Raw genomic sequence first — 17,276 nt, 5'->3', positions numbered from 1 at the left:
CCTGAAGAATGAGAAAGCTGATGTCTATCGTCTACCATATTTGTCAAGCGGAGGACCTGGGTTTGGTACGTCTCTAAACCAACGGAGCATGATACACCTTACTCTAGTTTCTTATGATGGTTATATGAATTATCTAAGAGACTTTTCATCATGAGATTCTGATGAATTATAGCCTTGCTCGAGACGGCGAAAAAGATCAACTTTGGAGACACCTTGAGTCAAATTGCTAATGGGTTTTCATCAGGCAGGTATGTGCATTTTAACCTTTTTCAAATTCCCACGGCAACAGAGATAGGCTTGGTACTTTTGCTGAGATTTGGTTCCTTTGCAGCTGGAATAAACCCATTCTTCTGGCTTGGGGGATAGCTGATAAATACCTGCCTCAGTCTATAGCTGAGGAATTTGAGAAACAGAATCCCGAAAATGTCAAGCTTCGGCTCATTGAAGGTGCTGGGCATTTACCTCAAGAAGACTGGTATGAGAATACACAATACTGCTCTGCTCTGGTCTGCTTTGGTTTTTCTGAATCTTTCTGAAATTTTAATTTTTGTATACAGGCCAGAGAAAGTAGTTGCTGCCCTCCGAGCATTTTTCTGACTTTTAAATCTAGCAAACAAGGAAAAAGGTAATCACAAAGCCTTGTAACAGCCAAAATAAACTAGCAATAGTAGCATCACAACCCCTTAATAGGCATCCCTTATACTTTCTTACAAAAAATGGGAAAAGTGTTAGCTGCCCACACCAAAAAACATCTTGGAGCCACTCGGTTCTCTCAACTAAATTTTTTCCCCATTCGTAATTTCTACTTCTGTTATAATATGCTTTTGTGTTTTGTATGTTTAAAAGTTTATGAAATGCAATAATAAAAACTTCATTGTTTAAACATCTAAACATTAATTTTTTTTTTCAAAATTAAGAACCTCACTTATAAGAGTTTACCATTGGAGTAGTAAAATTTTAATTAACAAACATAAGGGTCTTAATATTATAAAAGTACAGTTTTAATACTAAAAAATTTAAGAACTCCAAAAATAACAACCTACCAATAAAGATGCTCTAAAATCTCTTCTACAAGAACATGGGGAAAGAGTTCCATAGCCTTTTTTTATTAAGACTTGTTAGGGATTTTTCAAAGGTTAATTAGACGCTAGGGTTCCTTTATTATAGTTAGGCTTTGAATGGTTGTAAGGTATGGTGTAAACCGGACAATGCATACCAATATTTTGGTATGCAAAACATTGGACTGTGGTATGGAGCAGATTAGTATGGAGTTTATTTTAGTATGGAGCTTTTGAGGAGCAGAATAAAAAATGCAGACCAATAGTGAATTTACAATGGTATGGAATTGTACGCTCAAATGCATACTAGTATGGAGATTTTTAATATGCAATAATGCATATTGGTATGCAATCGTCAATGGTAAATTAAGTGCAGACTAGTCCAATTTTAGTCTGCTAGCATACTGTACCACCATTCAAAGCCTTAGACTTTGCAATTCTGATGGTAAACATTAATTATTTCACTTGCGCCTAGTTGGGATTTATGTTATTCTTTAAAGGTTTTTTTGTTGGACTTCAAATTTTATATTAGATTTTAATGCCTTTAAATGTGAAAAATAAATTAAAAACTTAAGTCCTTGGATAAATTATATTCTTTTAAAATTTTATATATCTGATTTTAGAATCAATTGTGATTTTCAGATACCATATAGTATTACAAATATATTAAAATGCCTAAACCAGTAAAGGTTAGTTAGACTTTAGTTACCGAAGATATTTTAATGGGTTTGACATTAACCAAGTTGTCAAGTGTCAACACAAACAAGGAGCGTGGCTTGCACAATCTTCTTTTATTAAAAGAAAAATAGCATTGCTTTAATCATTGCAAGGCGTGTTAGAATAAAGATCCAAATTCTATGTATGGTTTCGACTTAAAGATCCAAATTCTATGTATGGTTTCGACTTTCGAGTGATCTTGCACAAACTTTAAATAACAAATCGAAGACTATTAGGTATCTCTGCGGAGTATGGCTGAGCTATGTTTGTTTTCACGCGGTCGAGTCACCTATTATTTTCTATGCTCATCGATCCTAAAGATCCATTTTGAACACACTTACCAATATATTACATGATGGTATAATAAAAATATCAAAATATATGATAAATTCGCTATTTACATAGGATATAAGTGATAGGGGACAAAATTAGCTGTTATGCACCAATGAAGTGATAATCGTAAAACTGTCCAAAACCTTTATTTGATAAATTAAAAAAAAAAAAAAAAAAAAAAAAAAAAAAAAAAAAATGTTAATTGTTTCTAACGTCTGNTTCATTAACATGTTGTACTACTACTATTGTTCTTATTATTTTTCATTATGATGCTTTCACTCACTTTCATGTAACGACGTGCAAACCACATGTCCACTTTTACTTCCTTTTTGTTTCGGCGATACATTTTTTTGTTATATTGTTGTCGGCGATCCAGATTTACCTTTTTACAGCTGATAAATCCATAATTACATTCATACAATTTATCATATAAGTACACGATTAATTAACTGAGGCAAATTATCAATTGGATGTTGGTCAATATGTTTCATTCTCACTTGAGAACTCATTGCAAATTTCCCACTCTTGTCAGATTTTTTTCTTAAGTAATAGAATTATTATATATCATGCTAACAAGTAACAAGTATAAAACGAAATGAGCAAAAGGTAGGCCTGGTGCAGTTAACCAAAAATCGAATAAAAGTCTAAAATAAAACAAATGGATCTTCTTTAATAATTTGTTATGTCCTCCAAGCCCATCATTATATAAACCATTTATCGTGCAACTTTTACCATCATCAATTCAAAACATTTCTTCTTCTTGTCTTGGCTCAATTTATATATACAACACACTCTCTCTCGGTTTTGTCTAAAAAAATGGCTCGCTTCGGTATGGTTCTAGTCGTTGCACTTTGTCTCACAATCTCTGTCTTTCCGGATACAACCACCGCGCAGCTAAGCCGCGGTTTCTACTCCAAAACTTGCCCCAACGTCGAACAAATCGTGAGAAACGCTGTCCAAAAGAAAGTAAAGCAGACATTCGTCACCATACCTGCCACTCTCCGTCTCTTCTTCCACGACTGCTTTGTCAATGTATGTTTTTAGTTCAAGCGTTCTCATATCTTCGTTCTCTTCTTTTGTTAGGCGACTAATTGGTTTCTACCTTCGGTGTAATTTGCATTGTAGGGTTGTGATGCCTCTGTCATGATCCAGTCAACGCCTAAAAACAAGGCAGAGAAGGATCATCCAGATAACATTTCGCTAGCCGGAGATGGATTTGATGTGGTGATCCAAGCTAAGAAAGCCCTTGACGCTAACCCTCATTGCCGGAACAAGATCTCATGCGCCGATATTCTTACTTTGGCCACCCGAGATGTTGTTGTTGCGGTGAGTATTTGTACTCACCATTCTATAACCATATAATCCTACACTCTAATCCATATTAATTTTCATATTATTCTACCAATACTATATGTTGTGACCGACAAATAATTTTATTCTATCTCATTGCTTGTATGCATGTATAGGCTGGAGGACCATCCTATGAAGTCGAACTCGGTAGGTTCGACGGATTGGTATCAACTGCGTCTAGTGTTGAAGGGAACTTACCAGGACCTTCGGACAATGTAGACAAACTTAACGCTCTTTTCAAGAAAAACAAACTTACCCAAGAAGATATGATTGCTCTTTCAGGTAAACCAAATATGAAACAAAACATATCTTATATATAATTATATCACCAAAATGCATCGATATCTAAACCGATAGATTCATATATAATGTAGCGGCTCACACCCTTGGATTCGCACATTGCGGCAAGGTCTTTAAAAGAATTTACAACTTCAACGGCATCAACTCCGTGGACCCAACTCTAAACAAGGCTTACGCTATAGAGCTTCAAAAGGCTTGTCCTAAGAATGTGGACCCAAGAATCGCAATCAATATGGACCCAGTCACGCCCAAGACGTTTGACAACACTTACTTCAAGAATCTTCAACAAGGCAAAGGTCTTTTCACCTCCGATCAAGTTCTCTTCACGGACGGTCGCTCAAGGCCCACCGTTAATGCTTGGGCCTCGAACTCTACGGCTTTTAACCGCGCTTTTGTGACAGCCATGACTAAACTCGGCCGTGTTGGAGTTAAGAATAGCCGCAATGGAAACATTCGTCGTGACTGTGGTGCGTTTAACTAGCTAGAGATAATGATGATGGGAAAATATAAGTTATATTATTCCCCATTTTTTTTTTGTCTCTTATCTATTTCAACTTATATTATTTTCGTATGATTAATGTTTGAACGTTCATTTGAATATGATAAAATATTGGTTTGTCATTTGCTCTGTTTATGTCTTCATTTGTATTTTATCCTATCTACTTTTCTTTTTTTGTGGCATCATCTCTTCTTTGTACCCTCCAAATGTTTCATATCCTTTTTTCAACTAAATCGTAAAATTTAATTTTTTTTGGTGATATTTCTTCGTATAAAGTTGTAATTGTCATCACTAAACCTATACACCAAAAAAAAAACTAATCTATCCTCAACTAAAAATGCTTGCAAATTTTAAAATATGTTTAATCACAATAACGGTTACTTTTTGCACCGTTAATGTTGGAACTAATACAAAACACTAGAGCAATTAGAAGGAAAAAAACTTATAAAATTTTAATTAGATCAGAATCAGAGCAATACTAATCTACTAGTATCCAATTAAATTAAATCAAATCAACCCGATTTAAATTGGAATCCAAACGGTAGCGAACACTACACTATGACCTTTCCACGTCAGGACTAGACTATTGTCGTCATCTTCCTTCTTCATCCCCCACCCGACGGCGTGTTCCTCCAGCATCGCCTTCACATCCGCCACCGCCTCTTCCTTAACCCTAACTCCACCGAACTCAGCCTCTCTCATCCTCTCAAACCACCGTCTCTTCGTCTCACTCCTCTCCACCCTTTCCGCACCTTCCTTCGCCACCACGCTTTCTATCTTCCAACTTATCTCCGCCTCGTACCATCGCCTCTGCTCGCTCATAAACGTGTCGGTTGTATCAAACGGTATCCAGAAGTAGTTAAACGCCGATCTTAACCTGTTAACCAAGTTCCCCGATGTGAGATCTACGTCTTCTTCTATTAGGGTTACGATTCTTGGATTCAAAGATCGAAGTTGTTTCAAGAAAACTGTTCTAAGCGATGACGATGATGAAGTTAGGGTTTCGTCAGGGATGTAACGGAGCATCATGTGGCAGTTAACGACTAGAGCTTCGTTGAATGAAGAAGGGTAAACCCGTAGTTGTTGTAGGAGGGAAGAGAAGCCATCGGAGTAAGTTGAAGGTATGATTGTGAACTCCATTGTTATGTTTCTTGTGGTGGCGAAGTTGACGAGTTTGGATCCGAGTTCTTCGTAGGAGATGTTGATGAACGGTGGGAAGTTATCGGAGGAAGAGACGACGGTGAGTTTAAGAAGCGGAGGAGGTTTGTTAAGTCGGCTTGCCATGGCGTCTATGAGAGTAGGGATTTGCATACAATGAGTCAAACTTAAGTCAACTATGTGAACCGTTGAGTAACCTTCCACGGCTGTTAAGATAGCCGCGTTGGCCGCGATGAATCCGAACCGGTGCCAAGGAGTGAGGTCGACGAACGCTGCTAGCTCCACTACTGAGAACCGGTGGAGTTCATCTGCTGGAGGTAGGAAACTAATGGTGGATGATAATGTAGGGGTTTTGGAGACGGCGCGTGAGAGCAACGCGCGGAGGAAGGCGGTTNTCCTTCGCCACCACGTTTTCTATCTTCCAACTTATCTCCGCCTCGTACCGTCGCCTCTGCTCGCTCATAAACGTGTCGGTTGTATCAAACGGTATCCAGAAGTAGTTAAACGCCGATCTTAACCGGTTAACCAAGTTCCCTGATGTGAGATCTACGTCTTCTTCTATTAGGGTTACGATTCTTGGATTCAAAGATCGGAGATGTTTCAAGAAAACTGTTCTAAGCGATGAAGATGATGAAGTTAGGGTTTCTTCAGGGATGTAACGGAGCATCATGTGGCAGTTAACAACGAGAGCCTCGTTGAATGAAGAAGGGTAAACCCGTAGTTGTTGTAGGAGGGAAGAGAAGCCATCGGAGTAAGTTGAAGGTATGATTGTGAACTCCATTGTTATGTTTCTTGTGGTGGCGAAGTTGACGAGTTTAGATCCGAGTTCTTCGTAGGAGATGTTGATGAACGGTGGGAAGTTATCGGAGGAAGAGACGACGGTGAGTTTAAGAAGCGGAGGAGGTTTGTTGAGTCGGCTTGCCATGGCGTCTATGAGAGTAGGGATTTGCATACAATGAGTCAAACTTAAGTCAACGATGTGAACTGTTGAGTAACCTTCCACGGCTGTTAAGATAGCCGCGTTGGCCGCGATGAATCCGAACCGGTGCCAAGGAGTGAGGTCGACGAACGCGGCTAGCTCCACTACTGAGAACCGGTGGAGTTCATCTGCTGGAGGTAGGAAACTAATGGTGGATGATAATGTAGGGGTTTTGGAGACGGCGCGTGAGAGCAACGCGCGGAGGAAGGCGGTTGTTAGTCGTTGGGTGGAGTCACCGTCTGGTGGAGCAGTGTTGTTGAGCACCCAGAGGATTTGGTGAGCCAGTGCTGCGTCGTTTGAGTCGATGGCGGTTGCGCAGTGGAGGAGGAGCTGTTCCATGAAGTTGGCGTCGCCACCGCGTAGTGGTTTGGGAGAAGGGAGTCGGGTCAGGTTACGAATCCGGGTTTTGGTCATTTGGGTCGAGTTTTGGAGAGAAATGTATCGTTTAATCTTCTTGTTGTTGTTGTGGCTCAAGAGGAAACAAAAAGAACAAAAAGAGTAGAGAAGGGTGATGAAAAGGACATGTCCATATATAATATTTACGTAAAATAATTCTGAAAAGTGAAGAATAGAGAGGNGTGGTGGCGAAGTTGACGAGTTTAGATCCGAGTTCTTCGTAGGAGATGTTGATGAACGGTGGGAAGTTATCGGAAGAAGAGACGACGGTGAGTTTAAGAAGCGGAGGAGGTTTGTTGAATCGGCTTGCCATGGCGTCTATGAGAGTCGGGATTTGCATACAATGAGTCAAACTTAAGTCAACTATGTGAACCGTTGAGTAACCTTCCACGGCTGTTAAGATAGCCGAGTTGGCCGCGATGAATCCGAACCGGTGCCAAGGAGTGAGGTCGACGAACGCTGCTAGCTCCACTACTGAGAACCGGTGGAGTTCATCTGCCGGAGGTAGGAAACTAATGGTGGATGATAATGTAGGGGTTTTGGAGACGGCGCGTGAGAGCAACGCGCGGAGGAAGGCGGAGGTTAGTCGTTGGGTGGAGTCACCGTCTGGTGGAGCAGTGTTGTTGAGCACCCAGAGGATTTGGTGAGCCAGTGCTGCGTCGTTTGAGTCGATGGCGGTTGCGCAGTGGAGGAGGAGCTGTTCCATGAAGTTGGCGTCGCCACCGCGTAGTGGTTTGGGAGAAGGGAGTCGGGTCAGGTTACGAATCCGGGTTTTGGTCATTTGGGTCGAGTTTTGGAGAGAAGTGTATCGCTTAATCTTCTTGTTGTTGTTGTGGCTCAAGAGGAAACAAAAAGAACAAAAAGAGTAGAGAAGGGTGATGAAAAGGACATGTCCATATATAATATTTACGTAAAATAATTCTGAAAAGTGAAGAATAGAGAGGAAGGAGACAAAGAAGAGGGATGAGGAAAGAAAGAGACGAGACAGTAGAGAGAGTCGTGTAAGTATGTGTGGTAACCTTATCATTGGGAAACGCATCGCTACGGTCGCTTGTGTTGTGTAAGACAAATACATAGATGAGCAATATATGTATCCGATATATGACTTAAATAGCTAAAAACATGAATCAAATAATTAAGTGGAAGGGTGCATTTTATGCTGAATCTTGTCTGTGTAAACAATGTATATGTTATTTAAGGAAAGTATAACATTTGTAGTAACATATTTTAAGCGAATTACTGTAACATATATACGACCAAGAAGTTGAATGTTTTTGTTATTACATAGAAAGTATCAAGTCTGTGAAGGGGTGCTTAATGGTGGGTGACATGTGAAGTGGCAGGTTTGTATTTATGTGTACATGTACGGCTGAGTATTTGTCATCTAGGTTAGTATTATTCTCTTTCGCCGCGCCATCGCATTCATGGATATAATCACTGCATGCACTTTGCAACAAAAACAAAATTTTATACCCCCATGAGCATTTGGACGTTATTCAATTATTAAATTCAAAATTTCTTGGATTGAATTCAACATTGAGATACAAGTCATATAACATGGAGTCATGGACTATACACTAACGGCTCCTCTGGGGATTTGATATATGTATTTATGCCCGTGGCCGCAGAGTTCACTCTAACTCAATTCGTTATTGTTAACACTTAATCGAAGCAGTGAAGAATAATTGATCTTGGAGATAAAACATGAGATGATTTAAAATATTGAATTATCTAAAAACTGGATCCAGTTATTAGTCATCATCGTTATCGTTGGTTGATTGGTCCCTCAATAGAATAAATCAATTTGTTTAAATTTGTTATAGGTGGTTGGTCGTTGTTGTGGGAGAATCCAAAACAAGCTTTTATCTAGCTTTTGAATCCTGTAGAGCATAATAAAAAGAGATAAGAAATTGACTAGCTCATCTATTGTGTGAAGAAAATAAAAGAAGAAGCTTAAATTGTCACCAAGATCAATGGATTTTCAGATTAATATCACAAAGGATGAAGAGGAGAGTTGTGTCTAATCAAACAACTCTCAAGGTTACAAAAGATGAAGAAGGCTCGTTACCAATCAAGTAGCTTAATTTTTTTAATCCGCTGCCATTTTTAAGTTTTTAAATTTATGATTAGTTAGTTCATTGTTGTTTAATTATTGCACTGTTGGTTGATAATTGTCTAACATAAACTAATTATATTAGTGTAAGTTACGTTATCGTGTGTTAGTTTTTTGTTTCATGCCCGCATGAGACACATAACGGAGCTGCGTAAGTTAAGCCTATTGGGCTTTATCAAACTGTTATGCAGATTGCCAATATGACATTGGAACTTTCTGGCCCATGCTTTCAAGGCTAATTTAATTTTTTATTCACTGTTTTGGTAATATTACACTATGGCTCTGGTAACCATTATAAAAACAAAAAAAAAGAATAAAAAGAACAAGTGGGGTTTTCTTCCTTTTCCCTATCTCTCGTTCTCCATAATGCAAATATAAGTGCGGATTCTTTGGCACGCTAAGCGCGACTGTCTCTGCAGCATGTTTTGTTTGTAAACAATTTACCCTCTAATTAGTTTTTTTGAGCTGATTCTTTTGTTGTAAAAAAGAAATGCAAAACGGAATAAACAGTTTTTGAGGAATGAAAGAAAAATCTGCAGAGAATGAACAAATTAATAAATGGTAACCAAACAATAAAAATATTTTAAAAAATATATTAAATATTAAATAAATAAAATTTCAATGATAATACTAATATTACTTTTAATGTATATATAATGAATTTTACATTTGATTTCAAAATAAAATTTGTAAATTAAATTTAAGATATGTCATATTAAATATTAATAATTAATTTTAACCTACAAATTTTTTTTAAAAGTAACTTAAAATATTTTTTATTTTATTTACTATATAAATATGAGTCTCATAGATTTATTTTACTATTCATACAGTTTTCAAATAGAGCCTTCAAATTAGTTTAACATGAAATTCATATCAAAAAAAAAATTTCAGTCAATACATTGTGAAAATATGAAAAATTCTTCTATTACAAAATGATATATTATAAATAAATATATTTTTTTTATTTATTTGAAAATAAAAAACGAATTTATTTTTGTTCCATTTGTTCTTCATCAATTTTGGAGAGGAACATTTTTGCTCTAGTGTTCTTTATTTTTTGAAAAATGTAAAGGAACGTAGAGGAAAAAATATTAATTTCAAATGGTAAAAAAATTATAGAATTAAAAAGAACGTGATATTCCTCCCCGTTCTTTTTCTAAATATTGGTCACCAATTAGTGCTTATTACTCATTCTTTTAGGAAATACAGTTTTACAATTATAAAAGCATGTACAGACTACAGTAGATAAAGAAAATAAAACATCGATTCGACAGTAACATTGGTTAAGAAAAGAAACTTATTTTGCAAAAGACCCTTAACAATAGCATTAAAACGCAGTGGAACTTGAGCTCTCGTTTTTTTTTGTATTGGTCTACTCTTTGATAGTTCACTACTACGATAGGGGAATACTAGGCTAGGGAACTACTTGGGAACTACTTTACACCAAACACATTTCGAGACACTAGCACTGACAAACTAGATTATCAATTGTTTATTGGGTGCGGTTTATAGCGCTTTGTATTGACTGTTGTGGTTAATAACATTAGTTGAGTAAAAATAAAATCTATATCCAACGACGAATATATTCTCTATGTGGTTACTGGTTACAACTTACAACATGTAAAAGATTTAGTCAAAGTTGAGAAGCAATCGTAGGGGACCCAGAAGGTGAAAGAGTGGATATTATGTTCCAGTGATGAGGGAACCAGTCACGTGAAAGTCACGTGTAGGGATCCCACTTCACGTCCTTGTCGCGATCTCTCCCAAATCTTCAAAACTGATCCGAGAGCCTCTCCAAAGTCTCGTTTTAACTTACAAAACTACCCTTCGCAAAAAGATTACATTATGATTCGTAAAAGATTGATGTCAGTGACGTTGTATAACTTAATCATGATATATATATATATATATATATATATATATAACTTGAATCAACTCGGACATTAGAATTTAGAAGCATCTATAATCTTATTTTATACTTGTTTTGTTTAACTCTTTTTCTTTTCTTTATTTTTGGCTTTAATAAAAGAATATCCTTGATTAAGTATTAATAAGTTTTAAGTGTACGGCTACGGCCAACAAAATATTTGAAGGGGCTTTCACCAAAAAAAAATATATATATATTTGAAGGGGCAAGATGGCTCTTGGGTCCTCTCCTTACTCGAAGGATAATCACACAATGCCTGCTTAAGGACCACAAAAATGCTGACCAAGTCTTTTATGATCATCTCGTTTCATAAGAAACTCAAGAAAGATTGGCAAGAAACATAAAATTTGAGACGCCTTGAAGTTAATCGTGACCATTTTGATGGTCTACGTCTTTTGTTTCTCCGCCTACATGTGCTTTTTTTACTGATCACCATTTTTGTGGAATATAGAAAGAAAGAAAATGTTTCATAATCATGTGAGATTTATGGTTTGATTTGCCAAACGTAATTATTTACGTTTAGGTCTTCCTTAATAATATAACTATCATTTTTACGTATATAATATTAACAACTAAACTTTTGTTCGTATACGAAAGAAAAGTTTAAGAAAACATCAAGTGGACTCACTCACACCGACTTAAGTGGAGAAGATGATGAATGCATTTGGGCCCGTTAGAAACTGCGGCTGCTCGTGCCTTTTGGCATGAAACACGAATCTTTGCTAGTATATGTTTCTTTATTCTCATTTTATTTGATGATGGACTCATGTTTATCCGAATTGTTCTATTTAAATAACAAATCACAAACAAAGAGAATCTTTCTACTAGTATAATTAGCTCCCCAAATATTGTAAATCATGATTAGACACTAATTAGAATGTAATAACCGGACGAGATTGAATGTAGGAAGATGAAAGAAGCCCCCACTTTCATGTCCCAAAATTCGAGAAGATCTTTCACAAATAAAATCCTCAGATCCCGGAACATCTTATAGCTTTGTATGCTCATTAAAAAAAAAAAAAAATGTTGACAATAGAATAATTATTTTCAAAACTAGTTAAGGCTTTTTTTGTTTATTTTTGTCAATCAACTGGTTAAGGTTTTTATATCTTATGGTATATTATAAAAAAACTTAAGAGTCGGAATTCTTTCCAATGCCAATAATGATACGAATATATCATATCATTCAAGATGAGTAACGCGTATCATTTCTTAAATTTCCATATAGTTATTGGAAAAGAAAACAAAATGGTATTTGTGCACAAGCTCGTTATAGTTTCATGTTATCAAGAACTTACTCAACTCGAAATTGGTCGGGTGTTTTGTTTATGCTATATATATTTAGATATACTAAAAATAAATTGCTTCTCGATGATAGGTTGTTGACAAAACTGGATGGTGTATATATATTTTAATAAGAAAGAAAAAAAGAAAAGAGAGTCTGGTGGTCAGAAAAAGAACAGGGAGTGACGTGGACCACAAGCAATTGTTTGCCCACTGGTGGCTGGTCGAAAGTATGGATCCCACTTCTTCTTCTTCTTCTTCCTTCATAAGATCTTCAAATCACTTCTTCTGTTCCAACAACCAATTTATTATCCACATTTTCAACGATTTTTTGTTTATTTTTTTTCCTTTTTGTCGAAATAGAACTTGAAAATGTATCAATCTTTTTGTTTTCTTGCAAAAAAAAGTCACCGTTATTGTACAATGTAGTTTTATTTTTCTATGATGATTGATGAGAATGAAACTTCTTTGCAAAAATAGTTGTAATATTTCGAACATCTAATGGATACATTCTGTGTACCTTTTTTATCTTTCTCTAATTTTCAAATTTATATTCTAATTAAATTTCATACTTCTTTTAAATAATTTTATGTGGTTAGAAATGTAAAAATAAATGAAAAATTCCATGTTTTCACCACCCTACAAAGTACAAACCCTCTTGAAAACTAGAGCTGACGAGTAATTTATTTAATGGGTAAAAACTTGGCACCAATTTTAATTGATGAAATGAGAATGAAAAAAAGATTACGGTCAAAATTAAACTTGGGGATAGAAATAGTTTATGCCATCTCCCTTAATCTTTTTTGCCTCTAGCAACCACCATTTAGTTTTAAGTCATTTATGTTAACGAATTATTCGATGAACTTTTTCTAATATACATATGTAGAATTCAAACAAAACAAATGATCGGTATCATACAATGAAACCACAATTGTAATGTCGGAATATCATAGAATTTGTCGTCGTTTTAGTTAGGTTCACTCTTACGTTATTTTTTTTTAATCATTATAATATGATATAATAAGCAAACATGTTATAGGTTTATTTCATTGTTTCTAGTTTCTACGCCATCATCCAGAGTCCACAGATCAACTAATACCTTGATATTAGATTTAATTAAATCAAACAATATGTAAAGAAGATTAAAAAAGGAAAGAAAAAAAGAGTACTTTTGAAGATTCGACGACGGAGTGATAAAAACGACTCTTTGCGTCGTCCAAAAGCCGCCTCTCCCAAAAGCTTTTCCCTTTACCACCCCAAACTTTTTGGTTCAATCCAACTACATACATACATGCATTATATATTGCATACATACATATTTACGTATATATATATATATTATATGTAAAGCACCTTGTTTAATCCTTTAGTAAGAGTTTTTTGTATTCATGCGGAGAATGTTAATGTATGGTAGACTAATCTTTAATACTTTTATTTCACAAAAAGAGATATACTTTCAAAGACAAGCCATTGAGATATAGGTTGTAAATGTCTTTGGATATTCACAAAGGACCATCGTTATATACGTCAGATAAACAATTGTAAACCGTTTGAATAACAAATGTATTATCTAAAGACAATAAACCTGCAAATAATTAATGCTTGTGCATTTGGGGGGAGTAACCCAAAGATGATTATCAAAATATCAAGTTGTGTAACATGTTGGTCCTTAATTAAAGAATCGAAGTATGTTGGGGTACGAAGAAGACTTGGCCGGTGCTTTGGATTGTGGAAGATGCATGTTGACCTTCAATCCGTGATTGTTATATATTATTACTTTTGTTCAATATATCGATAAAAAACAAACATTACAATAGCTAGTAATTATTATTTATCGTACATATTACCATAATTATCTTCTAATTTCAAATGGGAAATGATGATTATAAGTTGTCAAAAAAAAAAAAAAAAATGATGATTATAATGAACATTATAAAAATAAACAGTACATACACCACCGACGAATTATCATTATTCTATCAATTAATTAAGATTACTTTTTAAGTTAATTTCCTCATAAATTTAAAAGTGAGAAAACAAATCACTTAATTTTGCCGGTGTTGGTTGCCACATTTCCAAAAATATTAATCCAAAAAGGGCACCAGGAAAAAAAAAATTACTCGAAATTACATTTTTAACCTCCAATATTCCCAAAAAAACGTCGTAGTTCAAGCGAAAAGGTTGAGCAACTTCGCCGTTTCTCCTCCGCCGCGTACGTACCGATCACCGGCGATGTTGTCTCGGAACGAAACCGTCGTAACGGAATCTTCTGAGTACATCGACGGCGTATCCTCTTTCAATGGCGCCGTTTTAATCGGAAAAGTAGGGATCAGAGAGAGATCGAGCTCCGACGAAGGTTGCTCCGACGTTAAACGTTTCCGTTTCGGAGGAGAAGCCGTCGATCTGGTTCTAGAGCTCGAGAATCGGCAGTGGTGGTATATATTCCGGTCGCCGGAATCGTCTTTTCGTAAATTCAGCATCTCCGTACAGATCTCGGAAGCTTCGTCGGAAGTGGGAGACGGGAACCCGGCGAATCCGGCGCCGCCGCCGTTGAGAAGCTCCGGTATCGGTTTCAAAGAACCGCCGCGTAGCACCGTCTCAACCGCCGCTTGACAAATATTCCAGTTCCCCGTCCATAACAACCCGACGGCTCCGTTCACCGGATTCACAGTTCTTCCACAAGCTTCGTACAGCAAAGACTGGAACAACGCTGTAAAAAGTCCAAAATACCCTTAGTATTAATAAAACGTCGTCGTTTATAAATAAAGGTGAAGAGAGATAGGATCCGGAGAGGTTTTCAAAGTACCAGGGCATTGAGGTTCCGGTACGGCGGAGATGAAAGACATGAGACCAGCACGGCCGAAGAACTTAGCGACGAAGACGGTGGCGTGGCCTTGAGCTTCTGGTGGCTCGATCCATTGGATACATGGACGGAGGATGCAATTCTCACTGCAACCTTTTCGAAGAACTCGACAACCATTGCAACTCATAGTAGTAACTTAATGTTTCTTTCTTTGGTTTGGTCTGTAATCTTGGAGATTCAAGAAGATGACTTTTTTTGCTTTTAGTACAAGAAAAAAGATATTTGCTGTAAGAGAGGAAGAGAGAGAGTGGGACAAGGGTTTTAATGTTTGGGAGAAGAAGGAAGAGTATGTAAATATATATAGACACAGAGAGAGCGAGAGATACATTGATACTTGGGTAAAGGAATGGGTCATGCATTTGGGATTTATTTTATCTTAATTGGATAATCAAGTTTAAACAACCCTACAAAATAGAATGATTAATGCAAAAAATAAAAACAACTGATTATTTTGTATTGTTAAAACGACAATAGCTTTGATCAATAACAATGTAGGTGTACCATTAATAAATTACTACTTACAAAAATGTTATGTTCATATCTTTTTTACCGTATTTTGGTATCGTTTACTTTTTATTTTTTTTTCCTTCTACTAACTAAAAATCTTGTGTACCGACTCATTATTTTGCATAAGAAACTTATGTTATATAATTCAAGAATATGAACTTTTTTTTTCTTGTTTTGTACTTTTGTTATGGTAGGTTAATTGAGATTTTGCCCAAAGAAAAAAAAAAGGGTTAATTATGAAAGTTAGATATATAAAAAATAAAAGAAAAAGAAAATGGTGTGTGGTTGTTGACTAGTTGGTGATGAGGAGAGAGAGAGGAGATTCCAAGGTGATGGGTGCGAACGGCTCCGTGTCTCCGCGAATAGTTGTGCCTCCTCAACCATTGGTTCTTTTCTGCTTTTTCTATTTTATTTCTTTCTTCTATTCTTCATTTTATAAAATTTCTATAAATGGGTTGCGTCATGCGTGAACGATCTCGATTATTTGATATGCAATTCTCAATTCTATCTGATCCAGTGTTTATTTGTTTGTTGACAATTGTTTTTGGATTTCACAAGTTTTTTATTTAGTAATATTATCTTTCTCAACCAAAAAATGTAGTGTACTGATTAACATGCATTGGGCTAATGACCCCTCAAGAGTCGTATCCCCAACCAAAAATCAGTAATAGTTTGCGTTTTTGTAAAGAAAATTTGTCTTTCTTAAAATAGTATCTATGAATTCAAATATGGATCATCATCATGCAGTACGTATACTTTGTAAACAATATATATATACTATATAGTGATGAAACCAATGAGATTGTGTTTTTGTTTAGGGTTAAGTCTAATCTTGACCCTTCAACGAAACTAATCCGCTATATGACCCTTAAATCGACCTTTAGGGTTTTGATAATTTAATATGAGAAAAATGTTTTAGAAGAAAGATAGAGGCGTTGCTGACTCACGTGTGTAGCAAAATCAAAACACTTTTTCTCCTTACATTTAGTAACAAAATCAAATGTGACGAAGGAAAGATCTACAACATATATATTTATAAATAAAAAATGTCTTCTCTTCTACATACTTTTCCAATAGTAATGCGGTAAACGGCGCCGTTCATTGCTTACGTGGTGTCCTTTACCTACACTCCAATTAGGCATATTTCCACTGAATGAATGCATGCCGTCTCAATATATATATATATATTTCTTTATTCACCCAATTACTTCAGTTAGTATACTAATAAAGAACACAGAAGTATTCGTTGAACTTAATTATGGGTTCTAAAGGTTTATTTTGCTGAGACATTTTCAGAACACTTAAACGCCACAAAGTTGGTCGACAAATTGTTCACAACAGACACTTAGACGCTACCTCGACTAGTCAACTATTGGTTTTACTGTGTATTACTTCATAACTAAAAACTATTTACAGCAATTATTCTATTTTGAATCTTACAATACATGTTTATCACAAAATTTGATTTGTTCCCTTTGTTCTACAACTATAGTTCCTGGAGACTTGAAGTTATTCCTAACAAATATTGTTTTTAGCTATATTTTGTAATGAAAGCGAAAAAATGCATGACAAACTATTTTTACAGTTCAATACACTTATTGAGATGTTGTTTGATAGAGAAGAAATGGATGAAAGAGAGGTTCCACAAATGGCATTTATTGAGTGCTCCAACATTTCCTCTTTGATTGTCAAAGTTTTACGTTGAGTTCCAACTTTTTCAATTTTTTCTTCGACATCTCCATCGAGTTCTGATTTCAATATAAGTGGGCTATATATTCTCAGCTATAAG

At 35.8% G+C, this 17,276-nt stretch overlaps 4 protein-coding genes and 1 long non-coding RNA gene across 5 annotated transcripts; 2 read left to right on the top strand and 3 right to left on the bottom strand.

Annotated features, from left to right (window-relative positions):
• LOC104791229 lies at nucleotides 1–877 on the top strand. The gene is made up of 4 exons (XR_002038619.1): nucleotides 1–65; nucleotides 173–248; nucleotides 332–475; nucleotides 558–877. It is a non-coding gene; the product is annotated as an uncharacterized LOC104791229 (long non-coding RNA).
• On the top strand, nucleotides 2,842–4,516 carry LOC104791228 (peroxidase 35). Its single transcript, XM_010517060.2, has 4 exons — nucleotides 2,842–3,140; nucleotides 3,234–3,434; nucleotides 3,575–3,740; nucleotides 3,833–4,516. Exons 1-4 carry the CDS (start codon nucleotides 2,925–2,927, stop codon nucleotides 4,237–4,239), a joined length of 990 nt encoding a protein of 329 aa, XP_010515362.1. The 5' UTR covers nucleotides 2,842–2,924; the 3' UTR covers nucleotides 4,240–4,516.
• On the bottom strand, nucleotides 4,697–6,875 carry LOC104791226 (scarecrow-like protein 32). Its single transcript, XM_010517059.2, has 2 exons — nucleotides 6,412–6,875; nucleotides 4,697–5,612 (listed from the first exon to the last, which is right to left on the bottom strand). The coding sequence occupies exons 1-2, from the start codon at nucleotides 6,806–6,808 to the stop codon at nucleotides 4,780–4,782; spliced, it is 1,230 nt and encodes a 409-aa protein (XP_010515361.2). The 5' UTR covers nucleotides 6,809–6,875; the 3' UTR covers nucleotides 4,697–4,779.
• On the bottom strand, nucleotides 6,840–7,571 carry LOC104699014 (scarecrow-like protein 32). Its single transcript, XM_010414377.1, has 2 exons — nucleotides 6,990–7,571; nucleotides 6,840–6,863 (listed from the first exon to the last, which is right to left on the bottom strand). Exons 1-2 carry the CDS (start codon nucleotides 7,569–7,571, stop codon nucleotides 6,840–6,842), a joined length of 606 nt encoding a protein of 201 aa, XP_010412679.1.
• Nucleotides 14,068–15,266, bottom strand: LOC104791225 (LOB domain-containing protein 38-like). The gene is made up of 2 exons (XM_010517058.1): nucleotides 14,924–15,266; nucleotides 14,068–14,827 (listed from the first exon to the last, which is right to left on the bottom strand). Exons 1-2 carry the CDS (start codon nucleotides 15,105–15,107, stop codon nucleotides 14,286–14,288), a joined length of 726 nt encoding a protein of 241 aa, XP_010515360.1. The 5' UTR covers nucleotides 15,108–15,266; the 3' UTR covers nucleotides 14,068–14,285.

This window comes from Camelina sativa, chromosome 6 (assembly GCF_000633955.1).
Source record: "Camelina sativa cultivar DH55 chromosome 6, Cs, whole genome shotgun sequence".
NCBI lineage: Eukaryota > Viridiplantae > Streptophyta > Magnoliopsida > Brassicales > Brassicaceae > Camelina > Camelina sativa.
Note: the sequence above shows the minus strand (reverse complement) of the source record. Positions and strands in the feature narration are given on the sequence as shown.